Below are 21,612 nucleotides of genomic sequence, written 5' to 3'. Positions count from 1 at the left end.
CTAGCACAGGCTTCCAGTATCCCTATACACTGCTATATACTACTATATACACCGCAGGAGAAATGCTAGCACAGGCTTCCAGTATCCGTATACACTGCCATATACTACTATATACACCGCAGGAGAAATGCTAGCACAGGCTTCCAGTATCCGTATACACTTCTATATACTACTATATACACCGCAGGCGAAATGCTAGCACAGGCTTCCAGTATCCGTATACACTGCTATATACTACTATATACACCGCAGGAGAAATGCGAGCACAGGCTTCCAGTATCCGTATACACTGCTATATACTACTATATACACTGCAGGAGAAATGCTGGCACAGGCTTCCAGTATCCGTATACACTGCTATATACTACTATATACACCGCAGGAGAAATGCGAGCACAGGCTTCCAGTATCCGTATACACTGCCATATACTACTATATACACCGCAGGCGAAATGCTAGCACAGGCTTCCAGTATCCGTATACACTGCTATATACTACTATATACACCGCAGGAGAAATGCTAGCACAGGCTTCCAGTATCCGTATACACTGCTATATACTACTATATACACCGCATGAGAAATGCTAGCACAGGCTTCAAGTATCCGTATACACTGCTATATACTACTATATACACCGCAGGAGAAATGCTAGCACAGGCTTCCAGTATCCGTATACACTGCTATATACTACTATATACACCGCAGGAGAAATGCTAGCACAGGCTTCCATTATCCGTATATACTACTATATACACCGCAGGAGAAACGCTAGCACAGGCTTCCAGTATCCGTATATATACTACTATATAAACCGCAGGAGAAATGCTAGCACAGGCTTCCAGTATCCGTATACACTGCTATATACTACTATATACACCGCAGGAGAAATGCTAGCACAGGCTTCCAGTATCCGTATACACTGCTATATACTACTATATACACCGCAGGAGAAATGCTAGCACAGGCTTCCATTATCCGTATACACTGCTATATACTACTATATACACCGCAGGAGAAATGCTAGCACAGGCTTCCAGTATCGGTAGTTTCAGGTGCTGCAGAATGGGCAAAACAAAAATTGGAACAGGACCCTCAGTTTACGCAGAAGATTTTGTTCAGTGATGAGGAAACTTTTATGTGAATGGTGAAGTTAACAAACAAAACCACCGCTATTGGTCTGACACTAACCCACATTGGATAGATCCCTCCAAGACTGGATATGCAAAATATCTACATGATGATGTGTTTCCCTCTTTATGCACTGAAGCTGCACGTTCCCTGAGTTTTTCCAGCAAGATGGTGACCACCACATTATGGGCGTCAGGTCCGAGCATTCCTAGATGAACAGTTTCCTGGAAAGTGGATTGGTCGTCGTGGGCCAGTTGAATGGCCCCCAAGGTCTCCCGATCTGACCCCCTTAGACTTTTATCTTTGGGGTCATCTGAAGGCAATTGTCTATGCTGTGAAGATACGAGATGTGCAGCACCTGAAACTACGGATACTGGAAGCCTGTGCTAGCATTTCTTCTGCAGTGTATATAGTAGTATATAGCAGTGTATACGGATACTGGAAGCCTGTGCTAGAATTTCTCCTGCGGTGTATATAGTAGTATATAGCAGTGTATACGGATACTGGAAGCCTGTGCTAGCATTTCTCCTGCGGTGTATATAGTAGTATATAGCAGTGTATACGGATACTGGAAGCCTGTGCTAGCATTTCTCCTGCGGTGTATATAGTAGTATATAGCAGTGTATACGGATACTGGAAGCCTGTGCTATCATTTCTCCTGCGGTGTATATAGTAGTATATAGCAGTGTATACGGATACTGGAAGCCTGTGCTATCATTTCTCCTGCAGTGTATATAGTAGTATATAGCAGTGTATAGGGATACTGGAAGCCTGTGCTAGCATTTCTCCTGCAGTGTATATAGTAGTATATAGCAGTGTATATGGATACTGGAAGCCTGTGCTAGCATTTCTCCTGCGGTGTATATAGTAGTATATAGCAGTGTATACGGATACTGGAAGCCTGTGCTAGCATTTCTCCTGCGGTGTATATAGTAGTATATAGCAGTATATAGAGAAGAGGGTTGCATTGACAATCCAACACAATGGGCAGCACATTGAACACATTTTATAAGTGGTCAGAAACTTGTAAATAACTCATGAAAGAATAAAGTTACGTTAAAACCAAGCACATCATTGTTTTTCTTGTGAAATTCCCAATAAGTTTGATGTGTCACATCCCCCTCTTCCTATATGGCCAACTTCAAAATGGCCGCCATGGTCACCACCCATCTGGAAAAGTTTCCCCCCTCACATATACTAATGTGCCACAAACAGGAAGTTAATATCACCAACCATTCCCATTTTATTAAGGTGTATCCATATAAATGGCCCACCCTGTAGTTATATTCTTGTATATAGGAGCAGTATTATAGTAGTTATATTCTTGTATATAGGAGGCAGTATTATAGTAGTTATATTCTTGTACAGAAGAGGCAGTATTATAGTAGTTATATTCTTGTATATAGGAGCAGTATTATAGTAGTTATATTCTTGTATATAGGAGCAGTATTATAGTAGTTATATTCTTGTATATAGGAGGCAGTATTATAGTAGTTATATTCTTGTATATAGGGGCAGTATTATAGTAGTTATATTCTTGTATATAGGAGCAGTATTATAGTAGTTATATTCTTGTATATAGGAGGCAGTATCATAGTGGTTATATTCTTGTATATAGGGGTCAGTATTATAGTAGTTATATTCTTGTATATAGGAGGCAGTATTATAGTAGTTATATTCTTGTATATAGGAGCAGTATTATAGTAGTCATATTCTTGTATATAGGAGCAGTATTATAGTAGTTATATTCTTGTATATAGGAGCAGTATTATAGTAGTTATATTCTTGTATATAGGAGACAGTATTATAGTAGTTATATTCTTGTATATAGGAGCAGTATTATAGTAGTTATATTCTTGTATATAGGAGCAGTATTATAATAGTTCTATTCTTGTATATAGGAGCAGTATTATAGTAGTTCTATTCTTGTATATAGGGAGCAGTATTATAGTAGTTATATTCTTGTAAATAGGAGCAGTATTATAGTAGTTATATTCTTGTATATATGAGCTGTATTATAGTAGTTATATTCTTGTATATAGGAGCAGTATTATAGTAGTTATATTCTTGTACAGAAGAGGCAGTATTATAGTAGTTATATTCTTGTATATAGGAGCAGTATTATAGTAGTTATATTCTTGTATATAGGAGCAGTATTATAGTAGTTATATTCTTGTATATAGGAGCAGTATTATAATAGTTCTATTCTTGTATATAGGAGCAGTATTATAGTAGTTCTATTCTTGTATATAGGGAGCAGTATTATAGTAGTTATATTCTTGTAAATAGGAGCAGTATTATAGTAGTTATATTCTTGTATATAGGAGCAGTATTATTGTAGATATATTCTTGTATATAGGAGCAGTATTATAGTAGTTATATTCTTGTACATATTAGCAGCATTATTGTAGTTATATTCTTGTATATAGGAGCAGTATGATAGTAGTTATATTCTTGTATATAGTAGGCAGTATTATAGTAGTTATATTCTTGTAAATAGGAGCAGTATTATAGTAGTTATATTCTTGTATATAGGAGCAGTATTTTAGTAGTTATATTCTTGTATATAGGAGCAGTATTTTAGTAGTTATATTCTTGTACATAGGAGCAGTATTATAGTAGTTATATTCTTGTATATAGGAGCAGTATTATAGTAGTTATATTCGTGTATATAGGAGGCAGTATTATAGTAGTTATATTCTTGTACATATAGTGATAGGTGATTGAGCCAAGAGCGTGAACCCTTTGTCTATCCCAATGGATGATGAGTGTGACAGTCAATAATTTTTTTTTTTATATTTGTCTTTATGTAACAATTAATTGTGAAAGGAAAACATATGGCTAGGCATAGCTGAATGACCTGTCTTTACCTCCCTATATGACCCACAGCCCTGTGAGACCCTCTGTATTGGTTTTGATGTGTGTGTGTTCCCCTCCATACCCTGCTGTGACTCTTTGTGGAGCAGTCACATCCAGGTGTGTCTCCTGTTATCTGCGCACACTGGAAGTTGTCATGCCGGACACGTGCTGCTTGTTCACAGGAGGAAGTGTAATTGAAATGAACGCGTCTATACTGAAAAGAGCAGAACAAACACAGATGTCTCCTCCATCTGTTCACCATTATTCCCCAGTTATGGACAAATTACAGTGAAACAGAGAAGCGGCGACATGACTACTACACTGCGCTGTATCAGCGTACAAGTGTACAAGTTCAGGAATTTTAGGACCGTGTCTGTGCTACGCTTATATTAAGGTGCTGTATTCATGGTCCTCAGAAGGCCGACTTTAGTATCAGTAAGCAGTGTCCAAAAAAAATGGACTGGGCCTTATACATGGCAACTAGTGTTGGGACCAGCTGGATCAAAAAATCAAGCTTCCCTGTCGTCCTGTCAGCAGCACAATAATGGGGATGAATCTGCAGGACCATAGGAATGTTTTAAGATGAACTAAATAAACAACCTTATCATTCCTTTACTAACATTTTCTTTTCTTGCAGGTTAAAGGGGAACTCCACTGGAAAACATTTATTTAAAAAAAAAATTAAATCACCTGGTGCCAGAAATTCCAGTACTTATCAGCTGCTGTATGCTCCACAGGAAGCTATTTTTCTTTTTGAATGAGGATTTATTTTCTGTCTGACCACAGTGCTCTCTGCTGACACCTCTGTCCATGTCAGGAACTGGAAAGTTCCTGACATGGACAGAGGTGTCAGCAGAGAGCACTGTGGTCAGACAGAAAAGACATTCAAAAGGAAAATAATTCCCTGTGGAGCATACAGCAGCTGATAAATACTGGAAGGAATAAGATTTTTAAATAGAAGTAATTTACTAATCTGCTTTAGAGATGTTGCGAACTGTTCGCCGGCGAACTTAGCATGTTCGCGTTCACATCGCCGGGCGAACATATGTGAAGTTCGATCCACCCCCTATACTTTAACATTGCAGTAAACTTTGACCCTGTGAGTCAGAGTCAGCAGACACATTACAGCCAATCAGCAGCAGTCCCTCCCTTCCAGACCCTCCTACCTCCTGCACGGACGCCATTTTAGCCTCATTCGGCATGCTGCAGGCTTAGGAAGTGGAGGGTCAGAGAAGCTGCTCCTGCTGTATAGGGAAAGCGATAGCTAGGTTGCTGCTAGGTGGTGTATTAAGGGTCCACTTTACTTCTAAAGCACTAGTGTAACATCTGCTTTAAGGACAGCACCCAAAAAAGCCCTTTTTAGGGCTCAAATATCAGTCATTGTGTCTTGCAACAGCTGGAGGCACCCTGGTTGGGAGGGAACCGCTGGTTAAAAGGGGTACTCCAGTGTAAAACTTAATTTCATTCAAGCAACTAACTACAGTATTAAAAGGGCTATAAGTTCAGTCCGTGTGTCTTGCAACTGCTGGAGGCACCCTGGTTGGGAGGGAACCGCTGGTTAAAAGGGGTACTCCAGTGTAAAACTTAATTTCATTCAAGCAACTAACTACAGTATTAAAAGGGCTATAAGTTCAGTCCGTGTGTCTTGCAACTGCTGGAGGCACCCTGGTTGGGGACCTCTGCTTAAAAGTGGAACTCCGCTGGCAACCTTTTTTGCTCATTGTCACACTAGTGCAAATCACATTTGGTGTGACAGATGTGCAAATAAATAAAAAAAATACCTTTTTTGGCTGTGAAATAAAACCAGTGCTGCCTAAAGGGGGGCTCTAACTATGTGCTGCCTAATATGGGGGAATCTAAATATGTGCTGCCTAAAGGGGGCTCTATGTGCTGCCTAATGGGAGGCTCTAACTATGTGCTGTCTAATATGGGGGAATCTATGTGCTGCCTAATATGGGGGGCTCTATGTGCTGCCTAAAGGGGGGCTCTAACTATGTACTGCCTAACATGGGGGAATCTATGTGCTGCCTAAAGGGGGGATCTAACTATGTGATGCCTAAAGGGGGATCTAACTATGTGATGCCTAAAGGGAGGCTCTAACTATGTGCTGCCCAAAGGGGGGCTCTAACTATGTGCTGCCTAAAGGGGGGCTCTAACTATGTGCTGCCTAAAGGGAGGCTCTACCTATGTGCTGCCTAAAGGGGGGCTCTAACTATGTGCTGCCTAACATGGGGGAATCTGTGTGCTCCCTAAAGGGGGGATCTAACTATGTGATGCCTAAAGGGGGGATCTAACTATGTGATGCCTAAAGGGGGGATCTAACTATGTGATGCCTAAAGGGGGGAATCTAACTATGTGATGCCTAAAGGGGGATCTAACTATGTGCTGCCTAAAGGGAGGCTCTACCTATGTGCTGCCTAATATGGGGGAATCTATGTGCTGCCTAAAGGGGGGATCTAACTATGTGATGCCTAAAAGGGGGGCTCTATGTGCTGCCTAGAGGGGGCTAAAGCACGTTATGCCAAAGAATTTAGGAATAATAGGTGATTTATGCACTTTATGGATTAAAACCAGACTCTGTATCAACTATGTAATTTTCCATGGGAGTTTTGCCATGGATCCCGCTCCAGCACGCCACAGTCCAGGTATTAGTCCCCTTGAAACAACTTTTAAATCACTATTGTGGCCAGAAAGAGTCCCTGTGGGTTTTAAAATTCGCCTGCCCATTGAAGTCAATGGTGGTTCGCCGGTTCGTGAACATTTGCAGAAGTTCGCATTTGCCGTTCGCGAACCGAAAATTTTATGTTCGCGACATCACTAATCTGCTTAACTTTCTGGGACCAGTGGATTTAAAAAAAATATGTTTTCCACTGGAGTACCCCTTTAACTATTTAAGAGATTTTCTCAGCTGTGTTCCTTCCAAGAATGAAAGATTCTTGGGTCTAAAATATCATAGAGAATGGATGTTCTCTTCCCCTTCTAATATCCTCTCTGCTGAAGGAGTCAAAGCAAAGACTTTTGGAGAATTCAGTTCCAATGGTGCCGGGGACCTCTCTAAGGCTGGGTTCACATCACGTTTTATGCAATACGGGGACCGCATACGGCTGGGGGAGCTAAAACAGGGCGCTCCCGTATCCCTGCCGTATGCGGCTTGTATGTAATGTATTTCAATGCGCCGACCGGAGTGAAGCGCTGACTTTGGTCAGCTCATTTTTGTCCTGTATGCGGTTTTCCCACTGGACCTACAACCGTGGTGCGCGGCTGGTCCCGCCTGCTGATCGCAGCCAGGGACCCTCCGGTAATGGCCGACATCCGCAATCGCGCGGATGTCTGCCAATAACCCCTCAGATGCCGTGATCAATACAGATCACGGCATCTGCGGCAGTGCGGTCAGAAATATGGATGTTCGGATCGCCAGCAGCGCTGCCGCGGGGATCCGATCATCCGGAGGTCCCCTCACCTGCCTCCGCTGCCTTCCACAGGTCTTCTTCTCTGGTCTGAGATCGAGCAGACCAGAGCAGAAGATGACCGATAACACTGCTCAGTGCTATGCCCTATACATAGCACTGAACAGTATTAGCAATCAAAGGATTGCAATAAATAGTCTCCTAAGGGGACTATTAAAGTGTAAAAATAAAAGTAAAAAAAGTTTTTAAAAAATTTGAAAAATCCCCATCCCCTCCCCCAATAAAAATGTAAAATGTCCTGTTTTTCCCATTTCAACCCCATAAAGTATAAAAAATAAATAAATAAAAAATTATAAACATATTTGGTATTGCCATGTGTGTAAATGTCCGAACTATTAAAATATAATGTTATTGATTCTGTACGGTGAACGACGTGAACGTAAAAAAAAAAAATGCAAAATTGCTGCTTTTTTTGTCACACTTGATTAAAAAAATTTTTATAAAAAATATTTATAAAAGTTTTATATACAGAAATGTGGTATCAATAAAAAGTACAGTACGAAAAAATGCAAAAGTTATAGATCGTCAAAATAGAAGGATTTTAAACATACTAATTTGATTAAAAAGATTGGGATTTTTTTAAGCGCAACAATATTAGAAAAGTAGGTAATCATGGGTATCATTTTAATCATATTGACCCAAAGAATAAAGAACACACGTCACTTTTACCGTAAATTGTACAGCGTGAAAACAAAACCTTCCAAAATTTGCAAAATTGCGGTTTTCTTTTAAATTTCCCCACACATATAGTATTTTAGGTTGCGCCATACATTTTATGGTAAAATGAGTGATGTCATTATGCAGGACAACTGGTCGCGCAAAAAAAAAAAAAAAAGCCCTCATACTGGTCTGTGGATGAAAATATAAAAAAATTACGATTTTTAGAAGACGAGGAGGAAAAAACGAAAATGCAAAAATAAAATGGGCTTGGTCCTTAAGGGGTTAATGTAAACCAAGAGTTTTTGATTGAGTGGCCCTTGTTTTTTTTTTTATATTTGAAAAACAAAACTAATCCTCTTGTTATGTTTATTTGAAGCTTCACGATTATATTTCCCACCATGTTTTGCTGCTCCACCAGTTTTTTCTACTTGCCACAAGGTGGCGCCATGGCTCCATCACTTGTCTTAGACACAAGTACTAGGAACACTTCAAAGAATGTTCATATAGAGGTGCCCAAGCCAAGTGTTTACACAAGACATGGGAATTGGAAAAAAAAAGGAGATATACTTGTCTACTTGATCTAGTTCTGGGTTTGGCTAAAAAAAATAAATACATTTTTTTAAAGATTCCGCTCGGAAATTCTGAGGCAGCAGAGTCCCATTGATTTCAATGGAGTTCTACTGCACTGTGCACAGGGCGGAATTTCCAAAATTCCAAATTTCGATTTTCACAGAAACTATGAGAAGGTACCCTGGTTGGGAAACACCAGCCTCCATAAACAGCGTAACACCATGAACTACCATGTGCTGCAACTCGTGCCGCAGGTTTACATTACAAAAACTTGGTAAAACAGCTAGTTCGGCTATTTTCGTCTTCAAAACCAGCAACTACAACCAGGCTGGAGGGGTCCAGAAGGCTCTCGATAATAAGCAGACCTTTTCTGTTTCTGCAGTTCACTTGTCAGCTTTACTGTATAGACTGGGACAGGTTGAGCAGAGTCATTTCATTATCACCGGGGAAGTTAGAACGTATGACATTACTCTAGGATTTTATTTCCATAAGGTGCGCATCATGCTGCATTGTCTACACCAGTGTTTTCCAACCAGGGTGCCTCCAGCTGTTGCAAAACTACAACTCCCAGCATGCCCGGACAGCCAACGGCTGTCCGGGCATGCTGGGAGTTGTAGTTTTGCAGCAGCCGGAGGCGCCCTGGTTGGGAAACACTGGTCTACACAGCCAGTGTGTGTGTGTATCCAATATGGTGACAACCACTCAAAAAAAAAAAAAAAAAACACAAGACAGCAAGACAGAAAGCATAAATAATCACAGTTTATTTATTTTTCATTTTTTTTCTACTCAAATTGTAACTAATTTATACAAAACACCATACTCAGGCGATTATACAAATGTACAAAAAAATGCATTTGCTTGAACACATTGCAACTGGTTCTAGTAACAATCGCAGTTCATTTTTTAGGCTACGGTGAAATGCGTCAGTGCGTCATATAACAAAGACCTTGTACTGTCGGAACAAAGAACCCAACACATTAAATGTTTTGTTATTATAATTATTATTGCACAAAAAAAGAAAAAAAAAATATATAGACTCCGCCGTGCGAAAATCAGCAACATGCCAATGTTAGATGTACGTAGGATAATGGTGATCCGGACTAAGTATCACACAAAGTACAAACACAAATATGGCCGCTCCATCATCCACCCCCAATGGTATCGATGTTTCATGCTCGGATACATTGTATCAACCATAGAAATGGGTCAGGTGACGTCTATTGGGTCTATGGTGGGAGGGAGCCTGTGGCCGGGAACTATGCCCCCCCCCCACCATAGTGGATATGTAGACGCTTTTTGGGCCTGTGCACACTAGGGAAATTGGAACACGAATACAAATGTGGCCCCTCCATCACCCCCCCCCCCCCCCCCCAACAGTATCATGCACGGATACATTGCCATAGAAACTGGTCAGGTGATGTCTATAATCATCCACCCCCCAATGGTATCGATATTTCATGCACAGATACAGCCTGTGGCCGGGAACTATGGCCCCCATAGTGGATATGTAGATGCCTTTAGGGCCTGTTCGCACTTGGGAAATGTGAATATGAATACAAAATGTGGCCGCTCCATCATCCACCCCCCAATGGTATCGATGTCACATGCACGGATACATTGTATCAACCATAGAAATTGGTCAGGTGATGTCTATAGGGTCTATAGTGGGAAGGTGCCTGTGGCCGGGAACTATGGCCTCACATAGTGGATATGTAGACACTTTTTAGGGCCTGTGCACACTAGGGAAATTCCAAGAAGAAATTGCGGGGGGATTCCACCACACAGTTTACACTGCAAAAAAATGTCCACAATCCGGATTCTGCTTAGGGAATGAACATGTTCATTCATCTGGCGGAATTTCACAGCAGAATCCTATTTGTTCAATAGGAAATCACTGCGTACAGATTTTTTGCAACCCCCAGGTAGATAAAAAATCTGCATTTGGCTATGTTCACAGAGCGGAATTTCTGTGTGGAATTCCACTGGAAAAACCCACAAAATTTACTGCACAACGGGCCTCATTTACTAAGGCTTTTCAGAGTAGATTTTGTATGGTTTTTTGTGTGGTCGTCAGGGAAAAGGGGCGGGTCTCCCAAAAAAAAATAAAAAAAAATAAACATTTTTGAAAGAAACCTACAAATTTACTAAGGTTTCCACATAAAGTGTGGAGGATTTAAAGGGGTACTCCGGTGAAAAACTTTTTTTTTTTTTTAAATCAACTGGTGCCAGAATGTGAAACAGATTTGTAAATTACTTCTATTTAAAAAAAATCTTAATCCTTCCTGTACTTATTAGCTGCTGAATACTACAGCAGAAATTCTTTTCTTTTTGGAACACAGAGATGTCTGCTGACATCATGACCACAGTGCTCTCTGCTGACACCTCTGTCCATTTTTGGAACTGTGCAGAACAGCATATGTTTGCTATGGGGATTTCCTTTTACTCTGGACAGTTCCTAAAATGGACAGAGATGTCAGCAGAGAGCACTGTGGTCATGATGTCAGCAGAGAGCTCTGTGTTTCAAAGGGAAAATAATTTCCACTGTAGTATTCAGCAGCTAATAAGTACAGGAAGGATTAAGATTTTTTAATAGAAGTAATTTACAAATCTGTTTAACTTTCTGGCACCAGTTGATTTAAAAAGAAAAAAAAAAGTTTTTCACAGGAGTACCCCTTTAAGCTCTGGAAAACCTGACAGCTCAGAGCAGGTTTAAAAAGAGCAAAACGTAGGAGGGAGGAAATGCCAAATACAAGATACAATAGTACATACAAGGGAAAAAATAATTGTCAAACAAAAACCCACAAAGAAAACTTCACTAGTAAATGAGACCGATTGTGTTGAATGGGGATTCCGCTGTCCCATTCACAAGGTAGAATTTTTTTGGTCAGGAAATTTCGCATTCTGCGGTGGAATCCCATTGAAGTCAATGGGACTCTGATTTCTGGCCGGAATCTGTGTGTTAAGCACAAAGAACTTTCGCATAAATTCCGCACATACAAAACCGAATTTGACCGAAGTTCGGCCGTGTGAACATTGCCTAAGCGTAGTGATCCTAGTAATCAGATTCATGTCATGTAAAAAGTCGTGCACTTGAATGACAGCAAGCAGAGATCTGGAAAACAGAAATAACTATATTGCAAAATCGTTTAATTATTTTATTACTCAAAGGGGTACTCCGGTGAAAACCTTTTTTCTTTTAAATCAACTGGTGGCAGAAAGTTAAACATATTTGTAAATTACTTCTATTAAAAAAAATCTTAATCCTTCCTGTACTTATTAGCTGCTGAATACTACAGAGGAAATTCTTTTCTTTTTGGAATGCTCTCTGATGACATCACGAGCACAGTGCTCTCTGCTGACGTTATTATAATAATAATAACGCTTTATTTATTGTTATCCTTAGTGGGATTTGAACCCAAGTCCCCAGCACTGCAGGGCAGCAGTGCTAACCACTGAGCCACCATGCTGCCCTTAGCATACATCTGCTGTGCATGGTTGCTAAAATGGACAGAGATGTCAGCAGAGAGCACTGTGCTCGTGATGTCATCAGTGTTCCAAAAAGAAAGGAATTTCCTCTGTAGCATTCAGCAGCTAATAAGTACTGGAAGGATTAAGATTTTTTAATAGAAGTAATTTACAAATATGTTTATCTTTCTGCCACCAGTTGATTTAAAAGAAAAAAGGTTTTCACCGGAGTACCCCTTTAAAGGGGGTACTCCTCCCCTAGACATCTTATCCCCTATCCAAAAGATGGAGGATAAGATGACTGATCGCGGGGGTCCCACTGCTGGGGTCCCACGTGATCTCCCTGCTGCACCAGACGTTTGTTTAGAGCGTCGGGTGCAGCTCTGGAGGCTTGTGACATCACGGCCACGCCCCCTCAATGCAAGTCTATGGGAGGGGGCGTGACGACCGCCACGCCCCCTCCCATAGACTTGCATTGAGGGGGCGTGGCCGTGACTTCACAAGCCTCTGGAGCTGCACCCGACGCTCTAAACGAACGCCGGGTGCAGCAGGGAGATCACAGGGTCCCCAGCGATCAGACACCTTATCCCCTATGCTTTGGATAAGGGGTTAAGATGTCTAGGGGTGGAGTACCCCTTTAATGAATAAGCTTTGCAGGCTAAAACTGGAATACCCCTTTAATCTGTGTACATAGATATGCAGTTCTCTTCCCCCCCCCCCCTAGTGGTGACTGCCAGAATGAAATAACTTAATGATATAAGTCAGAAAAACAGAGCTCCCCCCACTGTACAGAATTTCGGACCCAAAAAACGGAATGGTGGACATTAAAAGGGGTTATCCAGGGTTGAAAGAAACAGAGCCGATTTGTTCCAAAAACAGTGCTACTCTTGTCCTCAGTTTGTGTTTGGTATTGCAAGTGAATAAAACAAGAATTGTAATACTATACACAACCTGAGAACAGGTGTGGCACTGTTTTGAAAAGAAATCACCTATGTTTTTCTAATCCTGGACAACCCCTTTATCTTCCATAAATACATAACCTTCAGAGGGGTGAGGAGGATGAGGCTTATTTTAGGTTTTTCTATGGCGGCCTGTGATTGGCTATGATATGTTAATTTATGCATATTCAATTTTACTTGAAGTAGTGGATTGTAATTTTTTTTTTACTCTGGAAATAATACTGATACGTTAAATTTTAAGATTTCAGAACATAAGGACAAAAAAAAAAAACTCCCAAAAAAAACAAAACAGAATTCTCCAGGCATAAAATGACCTGGGAAAAGTTAAAGGGGTTGTCCGGTGAAATAAACAATCCGTGTATGGTGTCAAAAAGTATAATAAAGCAACTTACTAATATAAAAAGACATTACCCATAGTGCACAGATCTCTCCATATCAGCTGAGCTCCTCCCCTTGTAGCTGTGACATCACGTCTTACTCTCTACAAGCAGAGCTCCTGTCCCTGTGCCCCCCCCTTCCTGTCTGCTCAAGAGGAGACCAGTGATGTGAAGAGGGGAGCTCGTATTACTGCTCTGATTTAATAGATTTTTAGGAAGTGGGAAGCTTTTCTCAGTCACAGTAGTTTCCATTAGAAAAGGCTCACTGCGGTCTTCTCTGAGTAAGGCTTCCTGCTGCCTTACAATCCAATGAGCAGTAATATGAGCGCCCTTCTTTACATTACTGATCTTGTCCTGAGCAGAAAGGAGGGAAGGGGCGCAGGAAGGGAGCTCTACATTCAGCAAGTTGACGTGATATTAGCTACAAGCCCAACAGCTCAAATCATATGGAAGACCTGTGCAATGGATACATATACCAGCAAATCAGACGTTGGAGCAGAAGGAGAGGTTAAGTCATTGGGTTTGTTTTACATAATGGCATCTTCAAAAAACCAGACATAAGGAAATGCAGCCATATAGATGGCAGTAAAAAAAAAAAACTTTATTGACCAAACATACTGACAAAGCAACAGAAAGACCAGTGTTTTCCAACCAGTATGCCTCCAACTAGGGATCGACCAATTATCGGTATGGCCGATATTATCGGCCGATAATCACGATTTTGGGCATTATCGGTATCGGCAATTATCTTGCCGATAATGCCCCGCACCGCCCCGCGACCGCCACCCCCCCGACCCGCCGCACCGCACCCCTGACCCACCGCACCGCGTCGCACCCCCCACCGTGATGCTGGGCGGTATACCGGTATGGATTTTTGCCCATAACGCTATACCGGTCGGGCCCCTCCCCCACCCTCAGAGCCAATAAAAAAATTAAACTTACCCGTAATGGGGGTGGTCCGGGCCATCCATCGTTCCTGTAGTGTCCGGGGGCGCTCCGGGTGGAGGGTGAACCGGTCCGGGCTGTCCTTCTTCTCCGGCGGTCATGTTCTCCACTCTGGGTAGGCTTCAGACTAGTACGCTGCATAGACGCCGCTACGCCGTGACGTCAGGTGCGTCGCTGCGCACGGGCGTCACTGCGCAGCGGCGTCTATGCAGCGTACTAGGCCAGAGCTTGCCCGGAGTGGAGAAGATGACCGCCGGAGAAGAAGGACAGCCCGGACCGGTTCACCCTCCACCCGGAACGCCCCCAGACACTACAGGAACGATGGATGGATGGCCCGGACCACCCTGACAGGTAGGGGGAGAGAAGCGGGTGGCAGCGGCCTATGGCCCCGCAAAAGCCACTGCAGATCATTGATTTAAAGCGCCCACTTTAAATCAATGATATGCAGCGGTGTCGCAGGGGGTTAAATAGGCGATAACTTATACCGGAATATCGGTATAAGTTATCGGCTATCGGCCCTAACCTGCACCGATTATCGGTATCGGCCCTAAAAAAATGATATCGGTCGATCCCTACCTCCAACCATTGCACAACTACAACTCTCAGCTCCCTCTTCACATTACTGGTCTTATCCTGAGCAGACAGGAGGGGAGGGGGGGAGCGGTGACAGGATCTCTGCTTTCAGAAAGTGTGACCTGACATTATAACCAATATGGCTGCACTTCCTATTGTCTATTTTTGCAAAATATTTCTCTAAATAAAGCATAACTACCAAATTTCAGCATAGTGATATGTTTTGGGTGGGAAGCACTTCAAGAAAAATAAGCACATACTGTGTTAAGCCAAGTGCGGGGACAAGTGGGTGGAGCAGGACATCTTGTATCATGATCCACCGCCTCAGGCCCTGTACTATATTATCCAATATGATCAGTTTTTTCTAGACTGTTCCTTTAAGTAAAATTACTTATTGCTTTTATTGAGGAATGGGACCTTTGATTGGTTACTATGGGCAACAAAGACAGTTTTATTGTTTAATATGTGATAAATGAGGCCGACATGGCAACCAAACTGACCTTGTTGCCCATAGCAACCAGAGCTCAGCTTTATCCAAAGCAGTTAAGGAAGTGAAAGGTGAACGCTGATCGGTTGCTATAGGCAACACAGGCAGTTTTTAATTGTAAGTTTCAATCATTTAGCTTAACTAAAACGAAACAATCCCTTTAAGATATTACAACTGCAGGCCTTTCAGACTCAAAACGACTGGAATAATGGCAGCCATTCATTTAGTATTACAATATGGATACTAAGAGGAACACTGCGACAAAAATAGTCAACTATGTAACGCGCGGCACAGAACCCAAGGGGGCGGAGCATAGAGATTCTTTCTATATAATCCTTTGAATCCCTTTATCAGGCTCCACCCCCACCGGCCCTGTACACGGTATAACAGCGTATCACACTTTTGGCCGGGGTTGTTCCTTTAAAGGAAAACGGTCACTAAACTCCCCCCGCACTAGTCAGAGGTACTGGCTGGTAGTGAGGGGGGGACGCTGATCAATATGCTGCCTACCATGCCCCGATCCGTTCAGCAGTTATCTTCATTATTCCTCTTATAACTGGCACGGGCGGGGTTACAAGGCTCCATCTGGCACTGTGACGTCAGCGCCGCTCGTCCGTAGCACCGCCCGGCTTGTGAATATTCATCCTCTCCCTCTGCTCCCTGCTCTGTACAGGACTCCACTGCGTATGTTCCGCTTCCTGCGTACACCCGGAAGCGGCGTCAGTGCAGTGTCGTCCTGTACGGAGTGGGGATCAGAGGGGGAGGCGGAGGGCATGAATATTCATGAGCCGGGCGGTGCTGCGGACGAGCGGCGCTGACGTCACAGTGCCAGTTAGAAGATCATTTGCATATCAGGAATAATGAAGATAACGGGCGAACGGCTGGACGGATCCGGGCATGGTAGGCAGCATATTGATCAGCGTCCTCCGCACTACCAGCCAGTACCTTTGGTTAGTGCGGGGGAGTTTAGTGACAGTTTTCCTTTAAATACTCAGCGAAAGCAGTCTAGATACCCACATAAAATCGGCAGCCATATTGTAACAAGAACCAACTTTTAATAAAATGCAGCCTATTAACTATTGCATCTCCACTGGCATAGACCGGTTCAGATACTAAAAAAAAAAAGTCATTTTTGAATGGTCGGCCCCATTCAGGACACGAAACACGCGACTTTTTACGAAATGCAGCTGACGACTCACAATAATAACCGTAACGTGATGTGCAAACATTAAACAAAACGGGAAACACTTTTTTTTGCCTTTGATATGTTATCATCGCATGTCAATAGAGAATCCCTGTCCTCAGCCCTTTTAAGAACTCGCTCGGTGTCAGAAGGACTTGGAAGATGACGAGATGCGTTTCAAGCCGTCACTGGCACGCAGCAAGTTTACCAAGGCTTCACTACAGCTTTCATATGGACACATGCTAATATGACCGTGTAGCAGTAACATCCCTTTAAAAAGGGAGGAAATCCTACTGTCTATAGGAGGGAAAGGGATAGAACCCAGTGTTAGAAAGATGGGTGGTAACACTGTGTTGGAGGGTCAGTTGGATTGGGAGGGCGGCGGGCCGGGGCGCCGTGTTGGGATGATTCGAGGTTTGGGTGACGTCTTTGTTTCCTCCTCTTCTTCTAGGTCGCTGTCACATACGTGGACTACAACGCTAGGGGTGGACTCTGTTCCTGCATGCAGCTCGTACTTCTGTCCTAAAAGAAGAAAACAGAAGAAATATATATTGTATGTGTATATAATTAATGTATATTTAACAGCAGTTGTATATAAACTTCCCATGTAAGCATAAACCAATATGGCTTTATAACCTAGTGGAAGCCGCTTGGTGAAACGCGCAGGGGACATTAAATCCCTCAACCCAGCATTACATAGGCTCCAGATTATCAAATAGTCTGGCTTATCAGACAGCCATTGTAATGTATATAAAATTCACACTAAAGCTAAACCTATATGACCCATTCTGCCCAAAATTCTGAATACTATGAATAGTCCCTGGCCCTATCTTATATGAAGAATAGCCTTACACCTATCCCTATCTTATATGAAGGATAGCCTTATACCTATCCCTATCTTATATAAAGGATATCCTTACACCTATCCCTATCTTATATGAAGGATATCCTTATACCTATCCCTATCTTATATGAAGGATAGCCTTATGCCTATCCCTATCTTATATGAAGGATATCCTTATACCTATCCCTATCTTATATGAAGGATATCCTCATACCTCTCTCTATCTGTTATGAAGGATAGCCTTATGCCTATCCCTATCTTATATGAAGGATAGCCTTATGCCTATCCCTATCTTATATGAAGTATAGCCTTATGCCTATCCCTATCTTATATGATGAAGGATAGTATAATGCCTATCCCTATCTTATATGAAGGATAGCCTTTTACCTATCCCTATCTTATATGAAGAATAGCCTTATGCCTATCCCTATCTTATATGAAGGATATCCTTATGCCTATCCCTATCATATATGAAGGATAGCCTTATGCCTGTCCCTATCTTATATGAAGGATAACCTTATGCCTATCCCTATCTTATATGAAGGATATCCTCATACCTCTCTCTATCTGTTATGAAGGATAGCCTTATACCTATCCCTATCTTATATGAAGGATATCCTTATACCTATCCCTATCTTATATGAAGGATATCCTCATACCTCTCTCTATCTGTTATGAAGGATAGCCTTATGCCTATCCCTATCTTATATGAAGGATAGCCTTATGCCTATCCCTATCTTATATGAAGGATATCCTTATACCTATCCCTATCTTATATGAAGGATATCCTCATACCTCTCTCTATCTGTTATGAAGGATAGCCTTATGCCTATCCCTATCTTATATGAAGGATAGCCTTATGCCTATCCCTATCTTATATGAAGTATAGCCTTATGCCTATCCCTATCTTATATGATGAAGGATAGTATAATGCCTATCCCTATCTTATATGATGAAGGATAGTATAATGCCTATCCCTATCTTATATGAAGGATAGCCTTTTACCTATCCCTATCTTATATGAAGAATAGCCTTATGCCTATCCCTATCTTATATGAAGGATATCCTTATGCCTATCCCTATCATATATGAAGGATAGCCTTATGCCTGTCCCTATCTTATATGAAGGATAACCTTATGCCTATCCCTATCTTATATGAAGGATATCCTCATACCTCTCTCTATCTGTTATGAAGGATAGCCTTATGCCTATCCCTATCTTATATGAAGGATAGCCTTATGCCTATCCCTATCTTATATGAAGTATAGCCTTATGCCTATCCCTATCTTATATGATGAAGGATAGTATAATGCCTATCCCTATCTTATATGAAGGATAGCCTTTTACCTATCCCTATCTTATATGAAGAATAGCCTTATGCCTATCCCTATGTTATATGAAGGATATCCTTATGCCTATCCCTATCATATATGAAGGATAGCCTTATGCCTATCCCTGTCTTATATGAAAGATAGCTTTATGCCTATCCCTATGTCACGCCCCTCCCTTAGACTTGCATTGAGGGGGCCTGGCCTACCCCTGCAGTGCGAAAAAAGCGCTCAGAACAGTTAGATCCATGCTGGCCAGTGGAGTACCCCTTTAAGGCTCTAGGAAAGAAGAGTAAAAATTGCTATGAAATTAAAAACGACGAGTATCGGTTGTCACCCTACTTTCTTAGAAACCAATAAAACATGTGAGCAGAATTATTAACTAGTGGATGTAAGAGGTCGAATTATATCGACCACAAACCCAGGGAGAACATACAACCTCCATGCAGCTGTTGCCCTCGGTTGGATTCGAACCCAGGTTCTCAGTGCTGCATGGCAAAAGTGCGAAAGTGCCCAGCTGTTCCAGCTGCTACCCAGTCACCAAGCTTTCTCAGAAACCAATAAAACATGTGAGTAGAATTATTAACTATTGAATGTAAGAGGTCGAATTATATTTATAAGGTAATTGATGGTATTAGCACTGTAACCTGGTAGCCGCCCGCATTCTAATCCTACATTATCTAGTAAATGAGATGTTAACACGAAGCATGGAGCAATTGGTGTATACTGCCTGAGGCCGGTCCGGGTCCAACCAGTAATTATACAGTGGGCAGCATGCGGTATTATATACCCGGTATACAGTACGTGCAGCTCCGCATTACAGCATGGAAATAATTACAGGATTGGGTGATTCGGGGCCAGCCTGTGGGACACACTCCGGCACGTAGGACTGAAAGCAGAGCGTCTCCATTGTGACGAGATGCAGAAGACTAGCGCGTTGTCAGGAACACTGTGTGGTGAAGACTAGTCACACAAAAGAATTCGGGAACAATGCATTCTGCCTTTCACTCTCTTAAATGTTTGCTGGGAAATTGCGGGGATGGTACATAAAGTAAAGAACATAAAAAAAAAGAAAAAAAGAATAAAGAAATTGCATACAAAAATTAGCACAAAAAAAATAAATAAAAAAAGTATAGGAAGGAAGCCAAAAAAGCAATGGTCGTATAAAAGCCTTGCTGCCTGGACTGACCCTACTGTGGGCTCACAGTCTGATTTCCTATCTCTCAAACAGCCAAATTATCTATTTTGGAGTTTGGGTGGGAACTAGACTACCCCAAGAGAACCACCACAAACCCAGGGAGAACATACAACCTCCATGCAGATGTTGCCTTGGTTGGATTCGAACCCAGGTTCTCAGTGCTGCATGGTAAAAGTGCGAACCACTTGTGGTGGCCCAGCCCAGCTGTTATAGCTGCTACCCAGTAGAGTAATCAAGTGGCTGAGATAGGTTTGCGGGATTGTTTTTTTTGTCAATGAATGCAGGAGTTAAATGGGTACTCCGATGGAAAACTTTTTAAAATTTTTTATTTAAATGAACTGGTGCCAGAAAGTTAAACTGTATTGAAAATTACTTCTATTAAAAAATCTTAATCCTTTTGGTACATTTTAGCAGCTGTATGCTACAGAGGACATTTTTTCTTTTTGAATTTCTTTTTTGTCTTGTCCACAGTGCTCTCTGCTGACACCTCTGTCCGTGTCAGGAACTGTCCAGAGCAGAATAGATTTGCTATGGGCATTTTCTCCTGATCTGGACAGTTCCTGATACGGGCATCGGGTGTCAGCAGAGAGCACTGTGGAATACACAAAAAAGAAATATAAAAAAATAAAGTTTTTCCTCTGTAGCATACAGCTGCTAAAAAGTACTGAAAGGATTAAGATTTTTTTAATAGAAGTAATTTACAATCTGGCACCAGTTCATTAAAAAAAAAAAAAAGCTTTCCATCGGAGTACTCCTTTAAAGGGGTTATCCGGCCAAAGAGCAGCACCCGCATTCTATGCGGGGCTGTGTCTGCGGTCTTGGAGAGCTCTTATATTTCCTGGACTGGAAACGTGATGCCACCGCCCCTTGTGATGTCACGCCACGCACCCTTCATTCATGTCTATGGGAGGGTGGCGTGACGTCTTGAGGGAGATTGGCGTTATGTCACGTCTCCAGTCCCAGAAACAAAAAGCTTTACGAGTCTGGAGACGCAGCCCCGCATAGAATGTCTGATCGCGGCCCCCCGCGATCAGACATCTTATCCCCTAGCCTTTGGATAGGGGATAAGATGTTTTTGCCCGGAATACCCCTTTAAGTCTCATCTTCATCCTGGGAATAGAGGTGGACCCAAGTCTAGTCAGTTACTCTAGCCCTGGCCATATCCAGGAACAGATCTTGCTCCTCAAATGTTATTTCCCCAAGACCAAAGTAGTTAGCATAGGTACTGATAATGTGAAACCTTCTACATACATCACATTGCTACTAGTCCAAGTCATTACTGCACCCACTTCCAGCCCTACTGTGAGGATAGTCTACATTTTTACATCGACAGGTTTAGGAAAGATGGAGATAATGGAATAAATCCACACGTTTTCATGCTACATTGCAGCACTGGATTCTTTTTTTTGTTGTCTCGTGTTCCTGGGTGTAATCCGACCGTATTCGTGCTGCGGCTGGACCGGAGTAGGTGAGCTGGACTTGGTTGTCTATTTGGAGTTGTAAATGTGGTATTAATAGCATGCGTATTTTTAAGGTCCCACACTTCCCCTAAGTGCTTGTCCATAA

General features: G+C 42.1%; 1 protein-coding gene across 1 annotated transcript in view; it reads right to left on the bottom strand.

Moving 5' to 3' along the window:
• Positions 1-16,428: 16,428 nt before the first annotated feature.
• RCAN2 (regulator of calcineurin 2) overlaps positions 16,429-21,612 on the bottom strand; it is a 121,772-nt gene continuing 116,588 nt past the window's right edge. Inside the window, exon 5 of the mRNA XM_056563921.1 lies at positions 16,429-17,197. Within this exon, the coding sequence (XP_056419896.1) occupies positions 17,037-17,197 (161 nt within the window). The 3' untranslated portion in view covers positions 16,429-17,036. The remainder of the gene's footprint in view (positions 17,198-21,612) is intronic.

This window comes from Hyla sarda, chromosome 3 (genome assembly GCF_029499605.1).
Source record: "Hyla sarda isolate aHylSar1 chromosome 3, aHylSar1.hap1, whole genome shotgun sequence".
Lineage (NCBI taxonomy): Eukaryota > Metazoa > Chordata > Amphibia > Anura > Hylidae > Hyla > Hyla sarda.
The sequence above is the reverse complement of the archived record's forward strand: the minus strand, read 5'-3'. Positions and strand labels throughout refer to the sequence as shown.